The following is a 24,287-nucleotide window of genomic DNA, read 5'->3' on the forward strand; positions in this document are numbered from 1 at the left end:
TTAAAGTTTTTAAAAGAATTTTTGAAAATAATTTTTAAAGTTTTTAAAAGAATATTTTAAAATAATTTTTAAAGTTTTTAAAAGAAATATTTTAAAATAATTTTTAAAGTTTTTAAAAGAATTTTTTTTAAATAATTTATAAAGTTTTTAAAAGAATTTTTTAAAAATAATTTTTAAAGTTTTTAAAATAATTTTTAAAGTTTTTAAAAGAATTTTTAAACTAATTTTTAAAGTTTTTAAAATATTTTTTTAAAAAAATAATTTTTATAGTTTTTAAAAGAATATTTTAAAATTTTTAAAAGAATTTTTTTTAAATAATTTTTAAAATTTTTAAAAGAATTTTTAAAATAATTTTTAAAATAATTTTTAAAGTTTTTAAAAGAAATTTTTTAAAATGATTTTTAAGGTTTTTAAAAGAATTTTTTAAAAATAATTTTTAAAGTTTTTGAGAATTTTTTTAAAATAATATTTAAAGTTTTTAAAGAATTTTTAAAATAATTTTTAAAGTTTTTAAAAGAATTTTTTAAAACAATTTTTAAAGTTATTTTTTAAAAGAATTTTTTTAAATAATTTGATTTTATTTTATTTTATTTTATTTCGGTTTGGTTTGATTCGATTTGATTCGAAGTCCTTGGTCATCTTACCCGATCTATGTTTTTAATCAGGGAAATCTATAATTTTTGTGAAATGAATTAAGTTTAAATTTTATGGTTTGGTTTAACTTTGTGTTAGATTCAAGTTTAGCTTTGTGCTGAGTAAATAGATATTCTTTGGATAAACTTCTGGGATATGGTGAGTCACTTGGACATCATTAGAGTAACCATGCCTTCGAGGTTTTCCAAATAGTCCTATCCACTAAACTTAATACAAAACCTTGGTCAAACTAGTTAGGATCCGTAAGAGGTAGCTAGAGATTGATTGTACACTGTCGTTTCCAGAGCATATCCCTAAAACGAATTTGGTAATTCTGAATAACTCATCATTGATCTAACCATTTCCATAAGAGTCCTATTCCTTCGTTCTACCACACCATTCTGTTGGGGTGTACCAGGTGCAGACAGTTGGGATTGAATCTCGGCATCTGAACTCCTAAACTCTCCTAAGAGGTAGTCGCCACCACGATCAGACAGTAGTGTCTTGATACCTTTACCATGATGTTTCTCCACATCAGCCTTATATTCTTTGAACTTATCAAAACACTCAGACTTGCGGCGCATCAAGTAAATGTACCCGTATCTCGAATAGTCGTCTATAAAAGAGACAAAATATTCGAAACCACCTCTTGCTTAGATAGTCATAGGTCCACACAAATCAGAATGAACCAATTTCAACACATCTTTAGCTCTATACCCCTTGGCCTTAAAAGGTCTCTTGGTCATTTTTCCTTCCAAGCAAGATTCGCAGGTTGGAAAATTTTCCACCACTAATGAACCCAAAGGTCCATCGACTATTAGCCTTTGAATTTTACTCAAGTTAAAATGACCAAGCCTTAGATGCCAAAGATATGTTTGGTTTATTTACGAAGATTGCTTTCTCTTATTAGAATTAGAAGATGTGTTATTAATTGTCATTTGTTGTATCGTGGGAGTTATTGGATTTAGAGTATACAAATTGCCAATCAACGTACCAGAACAGATAACTACCCTATTTTTCTTGACAACTACTTTGTCATCAAAAGAAACAGAATATCCATCCATAAATAGTTTAGAAACTGAAATCAAGTTTTTTCTAAAACATGGTACATAAAGACAATTTTTCAAAATCAATATTTTATTTCTATCAAAAGATAAATAAACATCTCCCACTGTAATAGGCGCCACTTTTGTAGCATTGCCCATGTAGACGATAATTCGTCGAGTTTCCTGGAAACCCCGCAATGAATTGCAGACATGATCAGTGGATCCCGCATCTACACACCAGGTACCGGTAGATAACACCACTAAACACGTTTCAACCACTAGAGAATAAAATATACCTTTATTGTTCTCCTTTTTGTGAGGACAGTCCACTTTCCAATGTCTAGACTGCTTGCATGTGAAGCACTTGCCCTTCGACTTCTTTATACCTACATGCGGCCCAGTCCCTAGAGATCGATTCACTTTCTTTGTTGAACCAACTTGTTTCTTTTTATTCTTTCTGCCTTTTGGCTTAGAAGCAGAAACATTTTCAGCAATGTGAATTTGAGAACTTTGACAAAATAACCCTTCTGCTGCTTGAAGTTCTGTCAAAAGTTCCGCCAACGAATAAACCCTTTTGTTCATCTTGTAGTTCAGGCGGAACTGCTCAAAACTTTTAGGTAACGTTTGGAGAATGATATTGACATAGGTTTCCCCATCGATTTTTGCTCAAAGGACTTCCATCTCAATCAAAAGAGCCATCATTTTGATAATATGATTCCTTACGGGTGTCCCCTCAGTCATGGTGGTCATCATTAAGTTTCTTATAGCTTCCTGCCTAGCAACCTGATTATGGTGTCCGAAGAGTTCCTTGAGATTGCGCATCATGTCATAAGCAGTAGGCATGCTCTGATGTTGATATTGCAGCACATTTGACATGGAAGTCAAACTGTAACACCGCACCATCTCATCTGCCCTGACCCATTTCTTATGATACTCAATCTTCTCTTCAATAGAATCGCTATTAGGCAAGCTTGGACAAATCTCAAAAAGTATGAATTTGTAACCTTCAGCAGTTAAGACAATATCCAAGTTTCGTTTCCAATCAATGTAATTGGGACTAGTAAGTTTGTTTTCTTTCAATATAACAACAAGAGGATTGAAAGCCATTTGAAATCCTAAGAATCACAAAATATTTGGTCAAAATTTTAGAATTTAAAATAATATTGATTCCTCAAACAATATCATTTAAATTCACCAGCACCTCAAAACATCGTGAATTTTGTATGCCACGATAGTGTGGACGTATACAAATTCAAACATTTGTAAGAGGGGGTTTTACCCATTAATTTTATTATCTTGTCAACCTAACTTTATGACAAATAAAATTAATAGTTGATTTTTCTTCGGCCACACAAATAATAGCAGTGACTTCGATGGGGAGGATACTATTAAATGCGCCTAAGTGTATACCATTACTTGATACTTAGTCCATTAAATAGGATTGTGCCCCTTCAGATGGAGAAGATCACACAAACCTAAATAATTTCCTATAATCATCCATAAAGGGAGTTTAATCCAGTGATCTGCAAATAAACTCATCCGATGTGGAGGAAGACACTCAAAGGCAACGCGCAACTTTGAATGCATCACTTACAAACCAGTAATGGAGATCGTGGAATTTAAATAATTCCTCTCCCACTTAGTTATTTAAAACGAGGAATTTTAACATGCACACACACACACAGCACAACATAAAAGACAATAAATATGAAAAATAATTTTCCAACTATTATGGCTTCATCCATAGTTGTGCTCCGTGTGCCATTAACCCTAGTTGCCGCCAACGGGTCATGTTGTCGCGTATATCTTGCTTCCTTTTCCGCTGCGTCTCTGGTCCTCAAATAGCACCACACCTCGCAAGGATACGATCCGCGACAAAAATAAAATTTTACATTTATCAATCCTATATTCCACAAGGGAATGTACTGTTGGTTAGTCCTAGAAAGATCGTACCGGTTCCACTGTACAAAAATTTTGTACAAGTGTCGAACCTTTCCTAATTAACATATTGTGTTCTTTAGAAGTTAAATTAGGAATCGCAAACGGAACTTAACATTATTGATTCCAAATTTAACTTATCTGTTCTTAATGGTTTAGACTTGGATCGCAAGCGGAACTTAACACTATTGATCCAAACCCACCTACGTTATAAATTTAATTAAATATTAATTTCCAAAATTGGCTTCTAGGACTGCATGGCGAGACACATGACCTTCTTGGGTATGGGAGCATCCACCACCGCCTAGACAAATCCTTTTAAGAAAAGCTAATATTTAATTTCCTTATATAACTCTAGGTTTAACCAAAAAGAACAATCGAATCACAAATACGAAAAACAAAGAAAAACACAAACACGAATTACTAATTCGAAAAACTAGATCTAATGTCTCTTGTATTTGGAATCCATACAAAGAAAAATAACTAGCATGATGCGGAAAACAATTGCTAATTATACATTTTTTTTGCAAGCTAATGACCTCGAGATCTTCTGTCGTATTCCTCGTCTCGCCTTGGACGTCGTGTGGGCGACGATCCTCCAAGATGAACACCACCCAAAGCCTTCTTCTCCTTCTTCTAATTTTCGGCCACCACCACTACAAAAGAAAAGAGAGCAAAGGGAAAGGGAGAAGAGAGAGGGTCGGCCACACCAAGAGAACCACCAAGCAAAAGAATAAGAGTTGTGTCTTATGAGGCCTCCTCACCCTTTCTTTTATATTACTTGCCCAAGGCAAATAAGGGAAGAATTTTTACAAAAATTAAAATCTTCCTCTTGTTTTTCCTTTTATCTTTTTATTTTTCCTTTTCTTTCCTCTTGATTGAATCAATCACCAAATCATTGGATGATGATTTTATTTTTATTTTTATTTGGCCGGCCCCCTTGTTTGGGGACCAAGCAAGGGCGGTCGGCCCCCTTAAAGAGGAAGGAAATATTTTTTTATAAAATTTTACAAGAAGAAATCCTCTTATAAAATTTTACAAGCTCTCTTTTCTGAAGTGGATGTTAAAAAGGAAAGTTTTAAAAATTAAAACCATGTTTTAAAATTTAAAACTTATCTTCAAAAATTTCCTTTTTTTAACATAAATAGAAAATTTTAATTTTTAAAACTTCTCTTCCTTTTTTCTAAAACCATGATGATGGTTAAAAAAAAAGTTTTAAAACTTTTAAAACTCTCTATTAAATAATGTGACCTAATTCAAATAAGGAAAGTTTTTAAAATTAAAATCTCTCTTTTAAAACTTATAGTTTTCTACAAAGAGAATATTTTAAAAATTTAAAACACCCCTCCTATTTGAATTTATTTTGGTCGGCCCTTACTTGCTTGGTCACCAAGCAAGAGGGTCGACCCTCTTAAGGAGATGGTGGTCGGCCATTGCTTGGTCACAAAGCAATGGCCAGCCTCCTTTCTTGGACACCAAGAAAAGCTTTTAATGAGTGGTTTATAAGGCACTAATGAGGCTACGACAGGGACCTAGAGGAGAAATTAGTTTTGACCTTCCGATGAGCTTGAGTATCCCGTGTTCGCCCCGAACACACAACTCAAGTTCATCAACAATAACTCATTCCACTAGAGAGTTATTGTTGCACTACCACACCAATCCCAAATTACATTTATGGGATCCTTCTTATCATGAGTGTGTTAGTCTCCCTGTGTTTAAGATAGCGAATGCCCACTGATTAAGTAAGTTACTGACAACTCACTTAATTAATATCTAGCTCCAAGAGTAGTACCACTCAACTTCATTGTCATGTCGGACTAAGTCCACCTGGAGGGTTTAACATAGCAATTCTTATGAGCTCCTCTTGGGAGCATTCTCAACCTAGATTACTAGGACACAGTTTCCTTCTATAATTAATAGCACACACTATATATAAACCTACTCCATGCCTAAAAGGTAAGAAACCTTTCTTGGAGTTCTGCATGCTAAAACGAGCAAGGATTGTATCTATATATGAAGATTGAGATAAGCACAACATTTTTTTCTTGTGATCTCTTATAACTTTGATCCTAAGAATGTGTGCACATTCTCCTAAGTCCTTCATATCAAATTGTTTGGATAACCATACCCTTACGTCCAATAACACTTTGACATTGTTGCCAATTAACAAAATATCATCTACGTATAGTACAAGAAATACCACCAGGTTTCCATTACACTTCTTGTATATACAAGACTCATCCGGACACTGAATAAATCTATATGACTGGATTACTTCGTTAAACCGGATGTTCCAAGATCTTGAAGCTTGCTTTAGTCCATAAATAGACCGATTCAACTTGCACACTAGATGCTCTTTGCCCTTTTCAATGAACCCCTCTGGTTGCTTCATATGGATGTTTTATTCAAGACTTCCATTAAGGAAAGCTGTCTTGACATCCATTTGCCAAATCTCATAATCCATATGAGCAGCAATGGATAAGAGTATCCGGATAGACTTAGCATAGCTACCGGCAAAAAAGTCTTCTCATAATCGATTCCCTCTTTCTGAGTATACCCTTTCGCAACAAGCCTTGCTTTGAAGGTTTCTACCTTCCCGTCTGTCCCTCTTTTCCTTTAGTAGATCTACTTGCATCCAACGGCTTTTACACCATCTGGTGGTTCTACAAACTCCCAGACCTTATTAGAATATGTAGATTCTATTTCGGAATTCATTGTTTTTTGCCAAGATACTGCATCTATATCTTGGAGTGCTTCGTCATATGTCCGGGGATCAGGTTCATGTTTATCCGGGATCAAGTCTGAAGACTCTCCCAAAAACATGAATCTTTTTGGTTGCCTCACAACCCTCCCACTACGACGAGACATTGTTTGTGGTTGTGTATCATGTGTGACACGTGTTGCAGTCTCTTGTGGTACTTCATCTTGTACTGTTAGTACTGAAGTGGACATGTTCTCTCTCATTTCTTCTAGAATAATTTTACTTTTGGGCTTGTGGTCCATTATATAGTCTTCTTCTAAAAATTGGGCATTGGTGCTAACAATGACCTTCTGGTCTTTAGGACTATAAAATAAACCACCTTTCGTTTCTCTAGGATAACCCACAAACACGCGAACTTCTGTACGAGATTCTAACTTATCAACATCTGTTTTCAGCACATGTGCTGGACTTCCCCAAATTCGAATATGTCTTAGACTAGGGATTCGCCCATTCCATAATTCTGTGGGAGTAGAAGGTATTGATTTAGAAGGTACTAAGTTCAGAATGTGCGCTGCTGTTTTCAGAGCGTATCCCCAAAACGAATTTGGTAATTTTAAATAACTCATCATCGATCTAACCATCTCCATAAGAGTTCTATTCCTTCGTTCTGTCACACCATTCTGTTGGGGTGTACCAAGTGCAGACAACTGGGATTGAATCCCAACCTCTGATAAGTAATTCCTAAACTCTCCCAAGAGGTATTCACCACCACGATTAGACCATAGTGTTTTGATACTTTTACCAAGACGTTTCTCCACATCAGCCTTGTACTCTTTGAACTTATCAAAGCGCTCAGACTTGCGGCACATCAAGTAAATGTATCCGTATCTCGAATAATCATCTATAAAAGAGACAAAGTATTCGAAACCATCTCTTGCCTAGATAGACATAGGACCATACAAATCAGAATGAACTAGTTTTAACACATCTTTGGCTTTATACCCCTTGGCCTTAAAAGGTGTATTGGTCATTTTACCTTCCAAGCAAGATTCATAGGTTGGAAAATTTTTCAACTCTAATGTACCCAAGAGTCCATCGGCTATAAGCCTTTGAATCCTACTTAAGTTAATATGACCAAGCCATAGATGCTAAAGATATGTTTGGTTCATCTCTGAATGTTTTTTTTTTTCTCTTATTAGAGTTAGAAGATGTGTTATTAATTTCCAATTGTTACTTTATGGGAGAAATTGGATTTAATGTATATAAATTATCAACCAATGCACTAGAACAGATAATAACTCTATTTCTCTTTATAACTAAATTGTTACGAAAAGAAACAGAATATCCATCCAAATACAGTTTAGAAACTGCAATTAAATTTTTTCTAAAACTGGATATATAAAGACAATTTCTTAAAACCAAACTTCTATTCCTAAAAGGTAAGTAAACGTCTCCCACTGCAACAGCCGTCACCTTAGTAGCATTGCCCATGTATACAGTTATCTTTCCTTCAAATAGTCGTCGGGTTTCCTGGAACCCCTGCAAAGAATTGCAGACATAATCAGTGACTCCCGTATCTACACAACATGTGCTGGTAGACAACACCGCTAAACATGTTTCAACTAATAGAGCATGAGATATACCTTTATTGTTATGATTCCTACGAGGATAGTCCGCCTTCCAATGTCCTGACTACTTGTAGATGAAGCACTTGCCCTTCGGCTTCTTCATTCCAGCTTTTTGTCCTGTACCCTGAGGTTTATTCATCTTCTTTGCTGAAAAGACCTGTTTCTTCTTCTTCTTGCCTTTCGACTTAGAAGTAAAATCATTTTCAGCATAGTGAATCTGAGAACTATGACGAAATATACCTTCTACTACCTGTAGTTCTGTCAGAAGTTCCGCCAACGTATACTCCCTTTTGTTCATGTTATAGTTCAGGCGGAACTGCTCAAAACTTCTGGCTAACATTTAGAGAATTATATCGATCTGGGTTCCCCATCGATTTCTCCTCCAAGGACTTGTATTTCATTCAGACAAGCTATCATTTTGAGGACATGATCTCTTACGGGTGTCCCCTCAGGATGGTGGCTGTCATTAACTTTCTCATTGCCTCTTGCATAGCAGTCCGACTCTGGTGCCCAAAGAGTTCTTTGAGATTGTTCATTATATCATAAGCCGTTGATAAATCTTGATGCTGATGTTGCAATACATTTGACATTGAAGCCAAAATGTAATACCACACAATCTCATCTGCTTTTACCCATTTCTTATGATACTCAATTTCCTATTGTGGATGGCTACAAAAGGAAAGTTTTAAAAATTAAAATCTCTCTTTTAAATCCCTTGGAGGATGACTATAAAAGGAAAGATTTTAAAATTAAAATCTTTCTTTTAAATCCCTTTGTGGATGACTATAAAAGGAAAGTTTTAAAAATTAAAATCTCTCTTTTAAATCCCTTGGAGGATGACTATAAAAGGAAAGATTTTAAAATTAAAATCTTTCTTTTAAATCCCTTTGTGGATGACTATAAAAGGAAAGTTTTAAAAATTAAAATCTCTTGGAGGATGGCTATAAAAGGAAAGATTTTAAAATTAAAATCTCTCTTTTAAATCTCTTGGAGGATGGCTATAAAAGGAAAGATTTTAAAATTAAAATCTCTCTTTTAAATCTCTTTTAGGATGACTATAAAAGGAAAGATTTAAAAATTAAAATATCTCTTTTAAATCCCTTGGAGAATGACTATAAAAGGAAAAATTTTAAAAATTAAAACTCCCTTTTAATTCCCTTATGGGCGACTCCTTGCTTGGGCACCAAGCAAGGCTTGGCTGGCCACCTCTTGGGCTCCAAGCAAAGCTTGGCTGGCCCTTGCTTGGACACCAAACAAGAATGTAGCCGACCCATTACTTGGGCAAAAAGTAGACTTGGTTGGATACGAGGCTTTATACATAGAGGCTACAACAGGAACTTAGAGGAGAAATTAGCTTTGAGCTCCTGATAAGCTTAAGCTTCCTGTGTTCAACCCGAATACCCAACTCAAGTTCATCAATAATAACTCATACCACTAAAGAGTTATTATTGAACTACCGTACCAATCCTATATTTCATTATGGGTTCTTTCTTATCATGAGTGTGTTAATCTCCCTGTGTTTAAGATATCGAATGCCCATTAATTAAATGAGTTATTGACAACTTACTTAATTAACATCTAGCTCTAAGAGTAGTACCACTCAACTTCATTGTCATGTCGGAACTAAGTCTACCTGTAGGATTTACATGATAATCCTTATGAGCTCCTCAAGGAGACACCATCATCCTAATAAATAGGACAGTTTCCTTCTATAATCAACAACACACCATATAAATAATATTATTTCCCAACTTATCGGGCATATTGATTTAACGAATAAATCTCATCCTTTGATAAATTAAAGAAATAAATACTAAGTACATGTGCTTGTTATTATATCGGGATTAAGAGTACACACATCCATAATAACAGAGGTTCTGTTCTTTTATGCAGTCAGTATGAAAGAAATAACCTCAAATGATCCTGCTTAATACATACATAGTGTACTAGTGTAATTTATAGTCAAGATAAACTAATACCAAATTACACTATAACTATTCCAATGGTTTGCCCCAATCCATCTTGGTTGTGAGCTACTATTTATAATTTATAAGGAACTGATAACATGATCTTCTGTGTGACACCACACACCATGTTATCTATAATATAAATTAAATGGACAACTGCATTTAACTAAATACAGACATTTGACCAATATGATTCTCATTTCAAAGTAAATATTTGTATAAAAGGTTAGGCTTTTAGTATACAATATAACACCTTCGTGTAGCTTGATCAACTTGTCTCATAGTTCTTTCGCATTCTGGTGCGGTCCTACTCGGTTCAACTCTTTCGTCAGTCCGCATTGTAGCGTGTTGAGTGCTTTGAAGTCTGTTGACGATTTTTTCTTCATGTCCGAAGTCCACTGTTTCGGGTCCAATAGAATTCCGAAGTTGTCGACCGGCACCTTGTAGCCTCTGGTGACGCTGAACCATTGGTCAAAATCGGTCTTCAGGTAGACCTCCATTCGCTTCTTCCAGTACGGAAAATCATCTCCGTTGAATATGGGAGGACGTACTGTGTTGAAGCCTTCAATTTGAGACATTTTAATCTGCACACAAGTAAACAAATAGACACAAAGATCCCAAGATTAGTAGTGCAGAATAAAATAAAAGGAAACTAATAACTGAATTGGTGTTGCACCAATTCAGATTAATTGCAACGAAAAAGATTCCAAAAAGGTAATAATACCAGTTTGGAATATGACGAGAAACTGAAAATCGAAGAAAAAGAAAGAAATGAGTTTTATCCCCTGTCTGATTGGTGGTTGCACCAAATCAGAGCGGTGCCCGCTCTGATACCACTTGTTGGATCGAGAATTTGCTAGAGGGGAGGGGGTGAATAGAGATTTAAAAATATCGACGTATAGAGTAGGCAGCTAAAAAACGAAAATACAATGCTAACAAAGTTGTTTTTGTTGGTGCGGGTAGCACTAACGGTCTAACCTAGGTTTTGATGAATGACAAATAGGTTAAGTTAGTTTTGTTGTTGTCTGACACTTTGATCGAGTGTGCAGGAGAAGTCCAGACAGGTCGACGGGCTGACCGGATGTCTGGCACGAAGTCCAGCTAGGTCGACGGGCTGACCGGATAGCTGGCGAGAAGTCCAAGCGGGTCGACGGGCTGACCGGACGCTTGGCAAGAAGTCCAGCTAGGTCGACGGGCTGACCGGATAACTGGCGAAAGGTCCAGACGAGTCGAAGGGCTGACCGGACGTCTGGCAGGTAAGTAAGGTAAGTCACTGGAGGGGAGTGACTGTGAGGACGCGTTCCCGGGAAGGGAACATTAAGCGTCGATCCGGCTTTGATCCATTTCTGAAATCTAAGTCGAGATCGTGACTAGATTCCGGTCTCGGAAAGACGGAATCTAAGTCATACTGTTTCTGTTAATTCATACTTTATAAATTGTGCTAACAATCTGTGTTGCAGGGTATATTTTGCCTCGGACTAACCTTGTTTTGCAGGAGAAGGAATCTCTGGAAAAAGGTGGTCCGAGCGCTCGGAGGGGATTCGGGCGCCCGGAGGCAACTTTTATCCTCTGCGTCGCCTCGCCACGTGGAGCATCCTGACTGGACTTGCCACGTCGCACCAGGGCGCCCGGAAGGGATCCAGGCGCCCGGAGCAGCATATAAAAGAAGCCCCAGGGGTGGAGCTTCAAACACAACTAAGAACTCTTCGACTGCCTGCCCTGCTGCTCTACGCTCCTGCGACGCTAACAAAGCTCCGACAAAGTGCTCCTTCTTCTTTGGTTAATTTCATTGTCGGTATCACTTTGTTTCATTAGCATTTCTTGTACACCTTTTGTAATCATATTCGAATTGCTAGTGATTGCCCAACGAAAGTGGTCAAGGACCACGGGCCTTCGAGTAGGAGTCGTCACAGGCTCCGAATGAAGTAAAATCAACTGTGTTCATTTACTTTTCCGCTGCGTACTTTTACACTCGAGTTTTCGAATCGATATTCACCCCCCCCTCTATCGAACGATCACGGTCCTACAGTTTTACTTGGTTTAGAGCCTTTGTCGACTCCTACTCCAAGGCTCACACTTGTTGAGTGCTTTCGTTGGGAATCACTAATAATTTGAAAAGTTTTACAAATGTAGTACAGAAATTATTTAATAAAAGAAAAATCGACAATAAGAGAATAAGACAGAAAAGAAACTTGCCGGAGAGCCTTCGCAGCATCGCAGGAGCACAAAAGCGTAGATCGTGAGTTGTTCTTTTGCTTCAACATTCACCCTCCTTATATAGGAGGTTCGGGGTGCCTAGATACCTTCAAGGCGCCCTGAATGTGACGTTGCCAAGCCAACCAGGGTGCTCCATATGGCGAGGTTCGTTTGGGGATAAAACTTACCTCGGGGCGCTCAGATCCCTTCCGAGCACCCGGACCCTTGTTCTCCAGCAATCTTCTTCCTACAAGAAAATATTACTCTGAGGCAATGTAAATTATATATCTTACAAAACAGAGTGTTAGCACAGTTTATAATAAAAAATAATAGTAATTAGATTCCGTCTCCTGGAGACCGGAATTTAGTCACGATAGCAACTTATATATCTGAAATGGATCTAAGTCGGATCGACGCCTAATGTTCCCTTCCCGGAACGCGTCCTCACAATCACTTCCCTCCAGTGACTTACCTTAATTTACCTGTTAGACGTTCGGTCAGTCCTTCGACCCGTTTGGACTTTGTGCCAGCTATCCGGTCGGCCTGTCGACCTAGCTGGGCTTCGTGCCAGACATCCGGTCAGCCCGTCGACCTGTCTGGGTTTCGCTTGCACACTCGATTAGAGTGTTAGATAATAACGAAATCAACTTAACTTATTTTGTTATTCATCAAAACTTGAATTAGACCGTTAGTACTAACCGCACCAACAGCAGCAACAGTAGATTATTGCATACTTTCGCTGAAGCTTGAACCCCTTTATATAGGGCTCCTATAGCGTGCATGCACGTTTCCCAAGGTGTGCACGCTTCCCGAAGCTCTCCCTAAAAAGATGTATCGATAAAGTGTCCTTGACACAATACCTTAACAAGCCGAGCATATCTCTGAAATGGCAGGGGAAGCTTCTGCCAGACGATCTTCTGTCTGAATCGGTCGTCAACCATGCCACTTGTCAGCAGCGCATGCTTCAAAAAAGACAATATCCAGCTAGCGGTGTCCTTTACTGGGCTGAGCGGGATAGCCACTCAAAGACTAACCGCTCGGCTCGAGTCCTTACTTTCTGTTGGGATGAGTATATTATCTGGTCGAGCGAGAGGGTCGCTTGACCGGCGCTCCTTCTATCCTGAAGCATGATCCATTATCTAGACGAGTGGGTAAGCCGCTCGACCGTCCGTCTGTTTCTGTATAGCTCGGTTGTACATCCGCTCCGTTTTCATAGCTCTATATAAGGCTGAAAGGGGAAGCCGCTCGGCGTGCCCTTGTAGATAGTCTTTCTTGAGCGTCGGAAGCTCGGGACCTCGCCGAGCTGTTATGATATCAAATCAAGTTTTCATTATTCTGATCGGGCGAGTGTGCTCCCCGATCGACCAGTGGTATAGGGGTGTTTGACCGTCTTGACTCTAACCTCTATCATGACAACGAGATGGGGCCTCTCCCTTTATCATCACATCAATAATGTTTTCATTTATCCTTTAAAAGTAATAAATTAAAATAATTTATGAATAATATATTAGTGAAGCTATTCTTTTGTTTTGATCCATAGTGAAATTATATTCTTGTACTTCTTCCTCTTTTTTGTTATAGTGAAATCATATTGTTTTTATTTAATTGATCATCACACACGATTAGTTAATTATGGTTTTGTAGAATTATTTATGGCACACCAATTACCTTGCGGAACAGCACGCTGCCAGCCACCGTCGGTGATCGGGACCACCATTTTGAGTGCTGTGCTTTCGTCTGTCCTACTCCGCCACGTACCCTTAGCCATCCCGTGAATCGGATTCCGCATCCATTATGATAACCAACAGCAAAAACGAACGAATAGAAATCGAGAAACCCGTGGGCCATATTTGCACGGCCCACGTAGGTAGCTTGATGGTCGACGGAAGGTGAAATGAGGATTGCACTGAGTTTTGACACCCTCTAAATTCGGCTGTCCTCTCGTGAAATAAAATTGAATTTTGATTTCCTGTTTTGACCCTCCCTGCTGTCGCCCCCAATTAGATCGAGGAAGACAGCGAAAGCAGAGGGGAAGAGAGAGAGAGAGAGAGAGAGAGCGAGCGAGCGGGAGAGATCTCGTCGCTTCGATGCCTCCTCGGCCTCCCAACTACGAATTCCAAGAATGGTGGAACAAGGAGCGGCTCAAGGCTCAGGGCCTTCTCTCCCCCTCCACCCCTCAGCCTTCGACGGCGGGGGACGACGCCTCAGACTCCGTCGCCATCGAGGTAGGTACGCCTACCACTCCCGCCGCCGCCGGCAAGTCCCGAGGTCGTAGCCCGCGTCAGTTGTCATGGCTCCTCCTCCTCCGCCTCCACAGCTCTGCCTCCCTCCTCGCCTCCCTTCCCTCCCGTCTCGTAGTCCTCCTCCGCACCGCCGGCCGCCGGATCTACACATCCAACTCCAGAACCGCCCCCGCTTCCCGACTCTACCGCCTCATCCGCGCCTTCCTCGTCGTTGCAATCCTCCTTCTCGTCCTCGAGCTCGCTGCTTATTTCAAGGGCTGGCACTTCAGCCCCCCGTCCTATGCCTCGGCCGAGGCTCTTGAGTTCATTTATGCTAACTGGCTCATGATCAGGGTCACGTATCTCGCTCCTCCAGTCCAAACGTTGGCTAACATATGCACTGTGCTATTTCTTATTCAATCGGTGGATCGGGTAGTATTGACGCTCGGGTGCTTCTACATTAGACTCCGAGGTTTGAAGCCCGTCGCACAGATCGATTATGGAAATCAGCGAGAATTGGATGGGGGCAATGCGATAGATGTTGATGAGTATCCAAAGGTTTTGCTTCAGATCCCAATGTGCAATGAACGGGAGGTAAGCTTATATAGTTTCTCTCGCTCCTGCTGCTCTTATTGTATATTGATATTTCATTTCCTTTCTGCAATTTGTTGTCAAGAACATTCTATCCTGAGTATTGGGTATAAGTTCAACTTAGCCTTCCTTTAGCAAGATGAGAACCATTCATATTATTGTTTTGCTGAAGAATAATTCAACCAATCATCGAGCAAGGGAAATTATTTCTGCAAAGTGCATTTAAATTGCTTCTCCCTTCTGAAAAATATTTTAAATTTACTTAATTATTTGTGATCAAGATGCTTGCGGAGTGAAATTAGATTGTTTAGCTACGGTATAAAACATAGAATTCAGTATTAGAAGGAAGAGAGAAGAGCAAGAAACTCCATCCATTATGCCGTGATTACTTTCAATGAGAAATGGGGAGAAAAAGGAAGGGAAGGAGTGGAGAGTGGAAGGATGTGAGAAAGGTATAAGATTGATTACTTGGTGTTGGGAAGGAATAGAGAGAAAGGGGAGATGGGACCAAATTGGCCATTTCTTCTTCCTATTTCCGTTGCTTTTGCTCATGGAGCCTTTCTGCAACCTTTGCTTTAGGTTGTCCTTCATGTATTTTAGTTTTTTTTTATCAATTTGGTTGTATATGTTATTGTAGTTATTATGTTAATCAATGAGAGGTAATTGGATTAAATTCAAAGCATTTTAAGATAAGTAGAAAAAAAAAAGAGTATATACAATGTAGTTTTAGTAATAAAAAAAGAATTGATGGAATAGTTAAGATGGATATTCATAAATTTTTTGTAAAATGTTAGTTATCTAAAATTTATTATTAAATAAGAAGGTATATTGATGAATAGATAATTAATAAGAAAGAATGGATTAGCGAAAGGTCAAGGAGCTTGTGGAATTGTGATCATTCTGTCTCCTTAGGCTAAAAGAAAAGATTTATTAGACTACGTTATAGTGAACATATGGTTTAGTTTACATTGCAATTATGACGCTGACAGAACAGTTGTAGCTAGTATACTGTCAACAACTTTATAAAGCTATGATACGCGAGGATGTCTTTGCAATCATAATCTTAGCTTGCAACTATTTGCTTCTGTCATAACGGAATGGAAAGTTACTATCTTTTTGCACATTCGAGAAAGATACTTCATGAAATTAAGGGGGCAGATAGGAAGCATGGCTCAAACCAGTGGTACTTGTCTTGTGCATATGATGCACTGAAGGCATATACAACCTAATGAATCTCTCTATAAAGGTGGATATTTAATATTCACAATGCTATTCAATAATATATCTGGTTATCTTGAGACTTTCCAAGTAATCCTCTTTAAGGCCTTTAAAAGCTTGCAGGATTGAGTTATAATTAGGAACATAGCTTAATCAGCACTAGATAAAGAAATGTATAAAGATCCATACTTCAGACGTACTGGACAAAGAAATGCTTGATGTGATTTTAGACCATTTATTCGCCTAAATAGTAGCATCCTAGCATCAGCTATAGAGGTTGATTTGACTCGTTGTGTTATCTGCATCTGGATAATAGGTAAGTCAAACTTGTGTTTTGTTTTATTTTTTATTGTAGCAAATTTTACTTTGTTTAATTAGTGTCAGATCAGCTGATCATAATGGCTTGCATGACATATGAACCATGACCAATTTTATTAAACACAACAAATTTATTACTTCAAAATGCCATAACCTACCTAACCTTGTAACACCAGTCAGATCATGTCTTATCACATGATTCAACCTGTACAAAAATATTTAACCAATAATATACGATAACTCACTTAAATTCATCTAATCAAGAAGCATATCATCTAAATTCAAACATACTCTTTACCATATTCCCTTTTTGTGACTTCTTTTCTGGTGTCTTATTTCCTAATCGTCACTGTTACATTTACTCTTTACCACGTGTCCTTTCTGAGACCTTTTTTAGTAGGTATTATTTGCTCTTGCAATCTTAGAATGTTGTTACTCAAGGTTTATGATACATGCTCCTTTGAAGTATGTTTAATCATAATATGACAAGAGTAGTTTATACTTCACGGTAAATACAATGTGATATTTAGTTTCATGATATTAGGAACTCTATGGAAACAGTGGTTTTAGACTTTAATTCTTTCTCTTGTACTTGTATGATTTACTCAATTAAACCTAATTCTGAAAATAACATGAGTTTCTAGTTATTGTCCAATTCTTTTGCTAGGATTACTCTTGTTAGAATTATTCTATATTTTTTAGTAAATATATTGTTCTTTTAATTTCAGAATGCTATACTTTAATTCTTTTAGATTTAATTCAATCCTGAAACAGGTTTACCAACAATCAATTGCAGCAGTCTGTGCCCAGGACTGGCCTAGGGAGAGAATGCTTGTTCAAATATTAGATGACTCTGATGATGTGGAAGTGCAGCACCTTATAAACAGTGAAGTGCAAAAATGGCAACAGAAAGGAGTGTATATCATTTATCGGCATCGGCTTATTCGCACAGGCTATAAAGCTGGGAACTTAAAATCAGCTATGAGTTGTGATTATGTGAAGGATTATGAATTTGTTGCAATATTTGATGCAGATTTTCAGCCGGCACCGGATTTCTTAAAAAAGACAATTCCCCATTTTAAGGTACCTCTTCTGTTCTTCATCTCCACTAACAAAAAAAAAGGTTCTGCTCAAACTGTACAATTATCAATTTTGAGAAGTGAAATACATTATTTAACCTGGATTCCTGCTATTAAAGGGAACATTATTCATCATGCTTTTCCTTAATGTTGCGAAAATCTGATTTTCCTTGTCCACACTTGCAAAAATTAAGTTACTTTAAGTGTTTGAATAATTTTCGGACTGAAGAAATATTATCTGGTATCTCAACTCAGTTGAAGAACTTCATACACAAGACTACAAATGATATAGCATTAATGTTGGATGTTTGTATACTGTGTAGGGGAATGCTGATGTGGCACTCGTGCAAGCTAGATGGGCCTTTGTTAACAAGGATGAAAATCTGCTCACAAGACTACAGAACGTAAATTTATCTTTCCATTTTGAGGTTGAACAACAAGTCAGTGGTATATTTCTCAATTTCTTTGGCTTCAATGGAACTGCTGGAGTATGGAGAATAAAAGCTCTGGAAGAATCTGGTGGTTGGCTGGAGAGAACCACTGTCGAAGACATGGATATTGCTGTCCGTGCTCACCTTTGTGGTTGGAAATTTATTTTTCTCAATGATGTCAAGGTTCCTTGCAAGTTTACCTTTTTCTTAATTCATAGTTTACCCTGTACATGTCCTTACTGACATTTTGACAATATATTTCCTTCAAATCTTTACAGTGTCTCTGTGAACTGCCAGAATCCTACGAGGCTTATAAGAAACAGCAACACAGGTGGCATTCAGGTCCAATGCAGCTCTTTCGCTTGTGCTTTTCTGACATACTTCTTGCGAAGGTTAGGCTTCCTGTATCTATCCCTAAATTTTTCATTAAAAACCTTTATATGGATTTTGGACTGATGTTTCTCTTAATATAACAGGTTAGTTTCTTTAAGAAGGCTAATTTGATTTTCCTTTTCTTCTTGTTGAGGAAGCTGATCCTGCCATTTTACTCATTTACACTGTTCTGTATCATACTTCCATTGACCATGTTCCTTCCAGAAGCTCATTTGTCTGCTTGGGTTGTCTGTTATGTCCCTGGTATAATGTCTGTTATCAGCATACTTCCAGCGCCACGATCATTCCCATTTATAGTACCATACCTTCTTTTTGAAAATACAATGTCCGTCACCAAATTTAATGCCATGATATCTGGACTTTTCAAATTTGGAAGTTCATATGAGTGGATCGTAACTAAGAAATTGGGGAGGTCATCCGAGGCCAATTTGGTTGCGTATGCTAAGAACGATCCTGAGCAAAGTGTAGAAAGTAATATTCACAGAGCATCCTCGGAGTCTGGTCTCGCTGAGTTAAATAAATTGGACTTGACCAATAAGGCACAAAAAGCCAAGATGAATCGTATATATCGGAAGGAGCTTGCTCTTGCTATTATTTTGTTGACTGCCTCTGTGAGAAGCCTATTGTCTGCACAGGGGATTCATTTCTATTTCTTATTGTTCCAAGGAATCAGTTTCCTTGCCGTTGGGCTAGATCTCATCGGGGAGCAGGTAAGCTAATCCATGTTGCCTCACTTGCTTCCAGACAATCAACTTGTCATCCACAGCCGCCCGGTTTAAGTAACAAATGCCATGCCTCCATTGAGGTCGCTGACTGGTGGAGCATCTCTTTACTACCAAGAGGTGTCCACAATGGTACCGATTCATTCTTTCAAAGCTCACGTTGTATACTTCACTCAAAAGCCCTGCTCAAGTCACAACTGGATCAGAGTGGGTCCTGTGCTTGGTCAGGAAGGTTGTACAATTCCCAGTATATTATTTATTAGTCTTTTTTTTTTTCTTCTCTCCATTTCCTTGTCTGTTATTATGATTCAGATACAGATATGGAGTTCTCATTTCATTTTCATTTTTTTTTTCTCAATTTGGTTTTTGTATTTTATTTGGAAATGACTTATATGTACTCATATGACACAGGACAATAGCAAACTAGCATGTATTGAGGTATAGCAGTAATTGGTTGCTGTAAACTTGAAGAATTAAGAGTTTGCAATTACTTTTATTCTTGTTTAATATTCCATTTCTCATGCAAACATTTTCGTCTTATGAATGAGATATCCATGGTCGTATGTGATTCAAGCAGTGTGTTGTCGTTTTCGTCAAACAGCAGTCTCTTTTCTCCACAATTTTTCTTTCCATGCTGTGTTTTTTTAGTCGAGTATGAAATTTGATATAAGATCTTTAAAAAACATTAAATTAAAATAATTTCTTTTATCAATTTTATCAAATTTGAGTCGAGTATAAAATGTTATAACTAAAGTTTATTAAGAGACGACGTTAAGATAAATAATTCTAGAGGTATCATTATAATTCATATGAAATCTAGAGGAGCCCTTTGATTATGTTCTTGTACATTAAACGAGGACCCTAAATTGATAGGCCTTTAATTTACGTTACGTTAATCTCGAATCAATTTCCCTTCACGTCTAATATGGCAATTTATGTTCTGCTTTCTCATGTTTTCTTAAATGCTAAACCATTAACTCTTAAACCACGAACAAGTTATTAAGAAACAAAATCTCAATTATTTAAATTTCACACAAGAACAGGCCCAACGAATAACAGACATTATTACGACAAACCGATATTAATTATGACTCCACGCTTATTGATAATCAAACCTCCATATCTCATAAGCATGCAAAACATGATCGCTGACGAATTGGACCAACCACACGACGGTCCTCCTTGTCCTCTATCACACTGTGGCCGGAGCAGCCGCCTCCTCTGCCGGAGCTTCGGTTGCCTCTTCAGCTTCCGGAGCAGGGGCCTCTGGCTCGGCCTGCGGCTTCACCTCTTCATCCGGCTCAGCCGCTGCCGGTTCGGCCGCGGGCTCTCCAGCTGGCTCCTCTTCCACCTTCTCCTCCTCGGGCTCAGCCTCAGCTGCTGCTGCTACGTCGGCTGCCGGCAGTGCATCCTCTGTATCCGCAGCAGCTGGAGCTTCCTCTTTGTCTTCCTCTTCCGCCGCCGGCGCGGCAGCTTCGACCTCGGCAGCTACCTCCTCTGGCGCCGACGCTGGCTCTGATTCCACCTCCACGGTGGCGGGCGGGGCCTCGGTCGGAGCCTCCACTGCCGGAGCTGATTCAACCTGCAACATGCATATGATCCTAGCGCAATTAACAACCGCAATTCAAATGAAATTCGGAACACCACAGTGAGCTGACCTCGACAGAAGCCATGGAAGGTGGTGAAAAACTAAAGAAGAAGAAGAAGGAGGCGGAGAAGGAGAGTGAAGCACAGGAGCTAGATGAACGGTTGGGAGTTGGGGCGAGAGGGTATTTATAGAGGTGAAACCCCTCACGGCCATGAGAATCTTGACAGGCAGCAGCAAGCCACGTGTATGCTATTGGCTGGACGAGTCCAGCAAACTAGTTTACTCGATCCATGCTGCCACCACTATCGCGCATGCACGTACCTTCCTACCTGTTCGCATTATTTTCTTCATCCGTCGCATAGATTGCCTCGATCTGCGCGATCTCAGTTGGACATGGATCGATCCGTAAATTTGTTCATTAAAAGGACGAAGAGAGCGGGTCCCGCAGGAGGGAGGGTGGGGGGAGGGGCCGGGTCTGGCGGTGGGAGGTGGGCCCTCGACCATGCGAGGATGAGTCGACGCTGACGCTTTCGCTGAGCCGGGGCCCCCGCGCCGCTTAGTTGGGGCCCGCTCTGAGCCGACGTGCCACGGACTTCAGAATGACTCGGCCCGCCATTAAAATAGTTATTTAATTTAGTTGTTAATCTGAATGTTCATTGGTGCAGTAAAAGCTTATTTAACTTAATCACATGAGTCACAGCCACCTCAATAATTCCGCGGATGCGATGTGACATGCGATCGCAATGGAAACGGACAGGCACATCCGGTCACGCCTCACGACAAACCATACTCATCGAACTCAATTCCAACTCCAATTCCCAAACTTTTATTCAATTTAATTCGTTAATTATTATTTATTTCCACTCACAAATCTCAAGTTCACATCGTTAACTTACAAATCTCGATCGAGTAAAGCCAAGCCCAATTGATTAAGAATATAAAAAATATTTTTTTATTTTCATTGTTGGCACTCCACGCCGATCGAAGAGGAAAGGAGTAGCGCTTTGATTTGATCATCCCACCGAAAGGCTAACTATCAAGAATCTCATCCAGTCAGATCTATTGTGACATGTCAATTAATAATTACAAGGGCCATAGACTGGATCATTCGTCATGATGAATGTTTTCGAGCTCTTGAATAAGATTAATTATAAACGAGTCAAATTTGAATATAAATTTATTTGTTCAATTTGAAAGTTCATTTAAAACTTAGATTGTATATGTTTATATAGGCCATTATTGATATAATTAGATGCATACGAGAAGATGTGCCTTGATGATCCATCCTTCTTTTATCGATCTAGTTGGCGGTCATCACCACTTTAGCCGACACAAAGGCTCCTACGGAAGACACTCGTGCCGTCCATCATCACTCCTCTTAACGTGTCCATGACTTTAATGTATGAGCGATGACAAGGAACGAGATTAATTATGTGCACTACTAGTGAATCATCTCATCGGCCATGCCCATGTTCCTTCGAGTCCTTTTCTCAGTTGCGTCCGTTGTTTAGTGATTTGGAATGAAATTAATGGGCAGGGCCACTGTGCCTACCTGCCTGCCTTCGAGCTTGCAGTGATGGGAAAAGGACGGCCAGAATATTGATGTTGAGAATGAAAAAAAAAAAAAAAAAGATGAAGATGAGGGGAGAGTAAGGAATTCGATTTGGTGAAGTTGAGATCTAACAGGATCCCATGAACTCGGCCTGCAAAATTTGAACTTTAATTTTCACCCCAATTCATTGTTTTTTTTCCGCAGAAGATGGTAAAGTTTTCGAAATATTCAAATCATATATATTTTAGTTTCAAAATTATTAAATCACCTACTCAATTTTATTTTTATTCCTCGTCAAATCGATTGATTGATGTATATAGCAATCGATTTGAAATGTTTGTGTTAATAAATAGTAACTTTAATCGATCGCTGAATATAATCATCAATTATTTTTAAAAAAAAATTAAAAGATCTTTTATGATAAAAAAATTGTTACTCTCGACATGCAGTAGAAATCTTCTGGCCCATAAATTACAGACCAAGGAATGGTCCACTATATGAGGACCCTTGATTTGAATGGACCTCATCTTTAAGTAGGTGGGGTCCATCCAAATCAAGGGTCCTCATCAGTGGACCATCCCCTGGTCCGCAATTTGCGGACCAGAGGATCTGCTCTCTTCGACATGATGTATTGAATTAATATTTGAAAATAAGGATATAATCAAGAAAACTGGATGAACACGTAAAATCTAGTTTCATATCATTCCGAATTTATTATGTCCATCAATCAATTTTAACTAAAATCATTGATGGACCTAACTATTGAGAACTCGGAATGATATGAAATAAAATTGTATGACTCATTTAATTCTTTTGATTATATTTATATTCTCAAACATTAATTTGTTGCATCATATTTAGAGTAATGAATGTTTTAACAGGAATAAATTTTTTTTTTGAACATATTTGTGTTCAAAAAATTTGAACATTCAATATTGTATATGGAAATGATATTTTATGATATTTATATAATAAGAGAACTATATTAACAATAATATTTAATTTCATATGATTCCGAGCTCTATATATCTAGTAATAACTTTTTAAATATCAATATAGTATATTAATCTATTTGAAATGTTTATGTGATAATGAATGGTAACTTTAATAGATTAATATTAAAAAAAAGATAAAATGATTAAAATATTTTCTATAATATTAAATTGATTTTTGAGAACATGAATATAATCAGAATAATGAGACGAACATATAGATTCGATTGTATATTATTTGAAGTTATCTAGATCTATCAATCAATTTCGGTCAAAATTGTTGATGGACTTAAAGAGTTAGAAATGACATAAAATTAAGTTCTAGATGTTTATCTGATTCTCTTAATTATATATTCATAATCTCAAATATTAATTAGATATAATATATTGAAAATAGTAAATGTTTAATCGATTGCTACTATTATTCTAATGAATCTTATCCTAATCGATTCTACACTATATTAATTGATTTGGAGGGGTAATTGGATACCTAATTAATTTAATAATTTGAAACTAAGATAAGTAATTTGGACATTTCTAAAATTTCACTAATTGACTAATTTGCTGAAAATTAAGTTTGATAAGATGGAACTATATATAAAGATGTGGAATATGAACTGAAATAGAATATATACTTTGATTGCGTTGTTACAGTTGCTACTGTGTGCTTTCAGATGGAGGAAGATAGAACTTCATGGTCTCCAAAATAGTGAATTCGTACTACAGAATTTGAAACAAAAGTAACGAAATAAATGAAGGGGGCGACCTCCGATCCACCGGATCGAAGAGTGATCTGGAACAATTAATTCTGACGCGGTAGAATATATTAGTACGAGTCATAAATTCACAGGCAGATTCGTAAAAACACAGTAGTGCATGCCGATCAGTTTAGTTTTATTTTTATAACCAAACCAAACCAAAAAAAAAAAAAAAGGGTCAAAATTCTCATCCACATTATCCGGTTCGAGTGACATCAACAACTACATCAATTAACACGAAATTAATTAGATACTAATGCAGCGATAGAAGGAGATCCTTTTGATACGGGTCAATTGTCAAAATAGAAATCAAA

The 24,287-nt window shown here is 37.8% G+C and overlaps 2 protein-coding genes across 2 annotated transcripts; one reads left to right on the plus strand and one right to left on the minus strand.

The window, feature by feature from the left end:
• Positions 1-14,071: 14,071 nt before the first annotated feature.
• On the plus strand, positions 14,072-19,597 carry LOC122017108 (probable xyloglucan glycosyltransferase 6). Its single transcript, XM_042574614.1, has 5 exons — positions 14,072-14,925; positions 17,233-17,541; positions 17,861-18,151; positions 18,247-18,360; positions 18,445-19,597. The coding sequence occupies exons 1-5, from the start codon at positions 14,197-14,199 to the stop codon at positions 19,078-19,080; spliced, it is 2,079 nt and encodes a 692-aa protein (XP_042430548.1). The 5' UTR covers positions 14,072-14,196; the 3' UTR covers positions 19,081-19,597.
• Positions 19,598-20,079: 482 nt separating this feature from the next.
• Positions 20,080-21,060, minus strand: LOC122017116 (fibrous sheath CABYR-binding protein-like). Its single transcript, XM_042574625.1, has 2 exons — positions 20,742-21,060; positions 20,080-20,665 (listed from the first exon to the last, which is right to left on the minus strand). Exons 1-2 carry the CDS (start codon positions 20,754-20,756, stop codon positions 20,276-20,278), a joined length of 405 nt encoding a protein of 134 aa, XP_042430559.1. The 5' UTR covers positions 20,757-21,060; the 3' UTR covers positions 20,080-20,275.
• Between the last annotated feature and the right edge of the window lie 3,227 nt (positions 21,061-24,287).

This window comes from Zingiber officinale, chromosome 1A, assembly GCF_018446385.1.
Source record: "Zingiber officinale cultivar Zhangliang chromosome 1A, Zo_v1.1, whole genome shotgun sequence".
NCBI lineage: Eukaryota > Viridiplantae > Streptophyta > Magnoliopsida > Zingiberales > Zingiberaceae > Zingiber > Zingiber officinale.

What these genes read in the sequence shown, in the direction of transcription:
- LOC122017108 (XM_042574614.1), top strand. Translation starts at nt 14,197, where the DNA reads ATGCCTCCTCGGCCTCCCAACTACGAATTCCAAGAATGGTGGAACAAG. An exon ending in CAATGTGCAATGAACGGGAG is followed by an intron (nt 14,926 to 17,232) that starts GTAAGCTTATAT and finishes ATCCTGAAACAG; the next exon opens with GTTTACCAACAATCAATTGC. An exon ending in AGACAATTCCCCATTTTAAG is followed by an intron (nt 17,542 to 17,860) that starts GTACCTCTTCTG and finishes TATACTGTGTAG; the next exon opens with GGGAATGCTGATGTGGCACT.